We start from the raw sequence: 5,785 nt of genomic DNA on the forward strand, positions 1-5,785 counted from the left end.
GGAAAAGGTCCTTTGTACTTCTGGTTAAATTTATTCCCAAGTATTTAATCTTGTGATTAGCTATTGTGAAAGGTATTGTTTCTCTTAGTCCAGCTCTGAGTGCAGACATTGTGCTTCTCTGTCCATCAGCTGAATGGAGCAGTAGAAGGATGAGGCTGAGTCTGTGTTCAGTGCTGTAACCCTAGGACCTCACCCTGTGCCTGACACACGAGGAATTCATGACTGTTACTTGCTGGACAAATGAACAAGAACATTTGTACCTGCCTCACACTATCAGAGTGGCTATTAAATGAGCTGATGCGTGAACGGCACTTCACCCAGCGTCTAGCAAGCGATGGGCATGAAACAGCAGTGATGGCTGCTACTGGTGGCTGTCTGGCTCCTGACAACTGACCAGAAGCTGCACACCCAGCTGTAGAGCCCTTGTTGGGTCTGGCCCCTCTTCTGGCTATCTGCTACCCTTCCTCAGTCCTCAGAGAATTCCAGCCAGCCTTGGACCTTCTGTCACTAAGGCCCTGACTTGTCAAACTGGTCAACAAGCTTATCAACAAGGTCAGGGTGGGTGAGAGCAAGAACCACACACTTTCATAAAAGCTACCTAATTAACATGCTTCCTAGGAAAGAACAGATAAAGGAAATAATTTCTTTAAAAGCCCCTTCCTGTGTGTCCAGGCTGGCCGAAAGCCCTCTCTCACTTCCCACCAGCACACACACACACACACACACACACACACACACACGCGCGCGCGCGCATGTACATACACACTTGCACATCCACCCCTATTTCCTCCTTATCCTAGACATGGTCAAGATTATGAAGGGGCCAGTGTAACCCTGACAAATGGAGAAACTCACTACAGAGCCCATTCCTACATTGAGACCCCAAAGGTTGTAAGACCTGGGGTAAGAGTTTCTCTTTACCAGAGGCTAAGACAAGATCTTCTGAAGTAGACAGGATAGAGCTGAGAACAAAAGAACTCGGTATAGGAATCCTATTCTTGGATTCTAAGCATATCCATAATGTTCTTTGCTTCTCTGTATCTTTTCTTTTGCTTCTAGGGCAGGAGCAATTTGGTGAGTTTGAAACATTGCTGAAAGGTTTCCCAGTGGTACAATGGTTAAACAGTTGGCTACTAATGGAAAGGTTAGCAATTGGAATCCAAAGCTCTGGTGATCTGCTTCCATGACAGTTAAATCCTAGAAAGCCCCATGGGACAGTTCTACTTTGTCACATGAGATCACTATGGGTCAGTTTAGATTGATGACTCTCAGCAACAACTCAGAGATTTAACCATTTGATCTCTCAAACTTGTACCAAGTCACTTCTCAAAAGGTCTAAGACGTGGTGGTGGTGGTACTCTCCCTGTCTGGCATCTCTCAGTGGCTCAGTGGCCCCCAGTTGGGTGCATCCCATGTTCCTCCAGGAGAGCAGACAGTGTACAGTCCACATCTCCCTTGTGCAGACAGTAAAAGGACCTTGGGCCCTGAGAACTCCCCCATGTATCATCCCTGTCTTTAGAGCAGTGAGTCCTTGCCCTTCATTTGCCCCAGGGAACACCCAGCATTACCCTCAGAGGAAGTGTAGGATGAGGTGAAGTCATTACAATGGGCTGTCAGCAGAGGTTTTGTTCACAAAGTTCAAGAAGCAAGCAGGGGACATTCACATTCACACATGCTCCCTGCTGTCAAGTCAGATGCAGTAATTGCTTGGGAAGAGACTGCCCATCTTTTTCTCCCCTGAAGCTGCTGGTGGATTTGAACCACCTTTGGCTAGCAGCACAACTCCCTGTGCACTACAACACCAGAACAGGAGACCGTAAGCCCTTATCTGAGGTGATAGAAAGAGACCTAGAGACCTGGACTCAGCCCTATCATTATACAGAAAAGGAGATCCAGGCCCAGAGTGGGGCAGCTTCTTGCCCGAGGAGGATCTAGTGACATTATGATAGCACTGCAATCAATCTGTGGAACTGAAATACTCCTCCTCAGACTTCAGTTCTCCCTTCCTCTTGACTGTTGTTATTGTGTAGAGCACGTGTCTTCCCATTCATGTCCTGTCTCCTTTATCAAAACCATCCATAGGACTCATGGAAGAGCCTTTCCCAGATGGGAGAAGAGGCAGATGCAGCTGATGGCGAAGGAGTAGCTGACTCATACTAAGACATGGAGCCCTGACTGGAATGCAGGAAAGGGTGAGGCAAGGAACAGCTCCCTCGTGCCCCTGTGGCCACTCCACAGTGACACTTGGGAATAAGACAGACACGAAGTGAGTCCCCATGGGGCTCAGAGCATCCTCATGGGAATGAGACCTGCACCATCTCCTAGTGCCTCACACTTTGCTGAAGACCCTCCAACCACTGTTGAAACAAACAAACAAAAAAAAAACCACAAGGGAGGGGAAGTGCTTGCCTTCACATTTTATGTTATTTATACCTCACCAACAATGTAGCTGGGCCTGACTTATCAGTCATGAATGGTGTATCCTTGAGAAGCACTTTAGTTTCTAAGAGTTTTAGCTATTGAGTGTTTTGTTTTGCTGTTGTTTTTTCATGAGTAGAGTGTAGAGAGAAAAGATACCTGCTTTGCAGAATGATTATTATTAGGATTAATAAAGAGAACATTTGCCAAGTTCTGAATTGGGCACCTGACACATAATACCTGAAGGGGCTTAGTAATGTAGATGAAAGAAGAGTTAGTAATGTAGATGAAATAAGAGTTGGCAGAGGGCCACGTGACATAGACAACTTGCTCAATAAAGACGATTATCAACAACTGTACCCAGATGCAGCAACTCAGGAAAGGGTCACAGGCCCCCAGGTACCAGGCGCCTCCTCCCGGGCCTCTTACCTTCACGGAAGGGCTGAGTTTGCATCTGCAGCCGGATCTTGATGAGGTCCACGGGCCCACCTAGCCCGACCGACACCACGCCGGCCACCATGCTCGCCAAGAACAAGTCAGACAGGGTGCGGGGAGGGCTGGCCTCGAGCTCCCGGCAGCGGTGCTGGCTGAGGAACCTCTGCGTGTTACTGAAGACCCCGAACACCACTGCGTTGTAGACGGCAATGCTCGCGAGGGGAAAGGACATGCCCTTGAAGAAGCCAGACATCTGCGGGAAGCCAAATGGGAAGAAGCGTGAGGGTCAAAGACCGCGAGAAAACTGGGATGGACTCTGCCTGCAGGTGTTGAGTGGTCCCCTCCCTCCACCAGGACCCTCCGCCAAGACCTTGCTGTGCAGAGTCTGCAAGCGGGCGGCGAAACACCCCATAATACAAAAATAAAAATTTAGTATTATGGAAGCTTCATAATACAAAACCCAGTGTGTCGGTGAGCAAAGTAGTAGAGGATACTGATGTGCTAGGGGGAACATCAGGCGTGGGGGTGTGGGCTGGACCTTATTACAGGCTGAATTGTATAACCAAAAGCGATGTACTGATTCACTACCTCTATAATTGTGTATGAGTTTACCTTGAAATAGGGTCTTTGCAGATGTAATAAAATTAAAATGAGGAGATCCTGAAGATTGGCTGAAAACAGACCGTTTATCCAATACCTGGTGTCCTTATAAGGAAGAGAGAGACCTGGACACATGTAGACACACACGGGGGGCGGGGGGGGGGAGGCCGTGTGAGGACAGGGGCGGAGACTGGTGTGATGCAGTCTCAAGCCAAGGAATGCTAGGGTTTGCTGACTTCTGTTAGGGAGAGACAGGAAAGAATTCTCCCCTTGAATCACTCTGGCCAACACCTTGATTTTGGACTTGGAACCTCCAGAACGAGGAGAGGATACATTTCTCTTGCTGCTGGTTGCCGTGGAGTAGATTCTGACTCATCGTGATTCTACTTGTGTTAACATGAAATGACTCCACAGCCTTCTCGGGTTGTGATCTTTTAAAATAGAGTGCCAATCCTGTCTTCTAAGGCACCTTTGGATGGAGTCGAGGTGCCAGTTTTTCAGAAAATAGTCCATAACCATCTATGTCACCTAAGTATGCCTTTGCTATCCCTTAAACCAAGCCCATCCTACGCCATTGAGCTGATTCTGACCCCTGACAACCTCTCCTTGGGTTTCCAAGGCTGTAACTCTTTGCAGGAGGAGACTGCCTTTCAGAGTGATTGTGGATTTGAACTGCAGATCTTCATGCTAATACCCCAACATGTAACATACCAGGCCACTGGGGCTCTTAGTGGTGATTTTTCACCACAACTGTTCTAGGTGCCCAGACAGGTAGATCTAAACTTGGTGCTGGGTCTGTCACCGGATGAGGAGCCAGCTCCTGCATGAGGTCCTGATCCCCTGATCCCTAGACTGGTGTCCAAGCAGTATTTTGGTTCTATCTAGGATGGTGATCTGCCACTATTACATCAGTGTTCTTGCCTGAGGGGGAACTCCACATGGATAGTGGACTGTGCAAGTCTCTCATACCCTTTTGCCATTTGCCTCTGAAACAAACAAATGATTCTCCAGATACCTACCATGTTCCAGGCCCTGGGAAACAAAAGAAAGAAAACAGTCTCCACTTTAGTAAGCTGCAAACCTGGGGGCTGCGGGCTAACTGACAGGTGACGATGAAACCACTGATAAGCCTACAATGAGGTAGTCAGAAAAGATACCACAGTCCCCAAGGGAACAGTGGAGGCCTCTGAATTTGGGTGTCTCTTGACCTAAGGAGTTGGAGAAGGAAACTTTGGAAGGTCAGCAGAGAGAGGTTTATGTACAGACAGGACACTGAAGGCCAGATGAGGTCTTTTCTATTGTGTCTTCTCTGAGAACTCGACAGGCATGCTGAGAACTGGAAAATTCCACAGGTTCTTGGGGAAGTTCTGGACAGCATACATGTTTTCTCCTCTGTGCCAATCATTGTATACACTCCAGGCTGTACAAACCACTAAGACTGATCTGTGTGCTGTGGCTCTGTTTGCTATGGGCAGGATATCTCACAGACACACCCACCTCACTACAGGATCTTCCTCTTTCACAAGGTCCTTTAGATTTGGAAGACAGTTTAGCCCTAACCTGCTGTGTCTCAAAGAAGTGCCACAGTGCCCACAGAAACCCCACAGCCAAGGGCGTGGCTGGCAGACACTGCCTGGAGGGATGAGCGTCAAAAAATGCAGATCAACAGCCAGCTTTCAGGGGATGGAGAATCACTGCCTTCCCCTAGGACAGCAAGTCCTAAGTTTACAGTGCTTGATTGGAAAGCAAGCGATCAAGGCTGGGGGTGCTTTAGGTGCAGACTGGAGGCTTCTGAGCCCTGAGGCAATTCTAAGGGTGGATGGAGTCTGGAGAGCCACCACCAAAAGTGGGCTCATATTTCCAGGGACTAGAGGAAGAGTTGTTTGTCACAGGGCTGGTGCCTGAACAGTTTTAAAATCAGTAGGTCATTTCAACTGAAATTTTGATAATTCTTTTTAATTCCCAAAAGATGAGCCTAAGAAAGTCCTCCTAAAACACACGCTGATTCTCAAGAAAAGGATTTGATGGAAAATAAACGCCTAACCAGAGCTGCAAGGGAGCCCTGGTGGCCTAGTGGCAAGAAGCTGCTCTGCAGTCCCTTAGGCACGTGGTTCAAGGCCACCAGGTGCTCTGAGGGAGGAGGATGGGCAATCTCCTCCCTTGTGTTTAACTGCCTCTGAAAACCTGCTAGAGGGTCAGCTATGGGTTGGTTCTGACTTGACAGTACACAACAACAACCAGAGGTGCTATCAGATGGATTCTGGCACATGGAGACTCCTCGCATATCAGATGAAAACTGTGCTCTGAAGGGTTTCCAAGTCTGCATTTTTTA

General features: G+C 48.2%; 1 protein-coding gene across 1 annotated transcript in view; it reads right to left on the reverse strand.

Annotated features, from left to right (window-relative positions):
- Positions 1–5,785, reverse strand: part of SLC25A48 (solute carrier family 25, member 48) — an 89,842-nt gene that overhangs the window by 49,307 nt on the left and 34,750 nt on the right. Inside the window, exon 4 of the mRNA XM_006888138.1 lies at positions 2,848–3,106. Coding sequence (XP_006888200.1) covers positions 2,848–3,106 — 259 coding nt within the window. The remainder of the gene's footprint in view (positions 1–2,847; positions 3,107–5,785) is intronic.

Source organism: Elephantulus edwardii, unplaced genomic scaffold (assembly GCF_000299155.1).
Source record: "Elephantulus edwardii isolate Elephantulus edwardi_28Jun2011 unplaced genomic scaffold, EleEdw1.0 scaffold00064, whole genome shotgun sequence".
Taxonomy (NCBI): domain Eukaryota; kingdom Metazoa; phylum Chordata; class Mammalia; order Macroscelidea; family Macroscelididae; genus Elephantulus; species Elephantulus edwardii.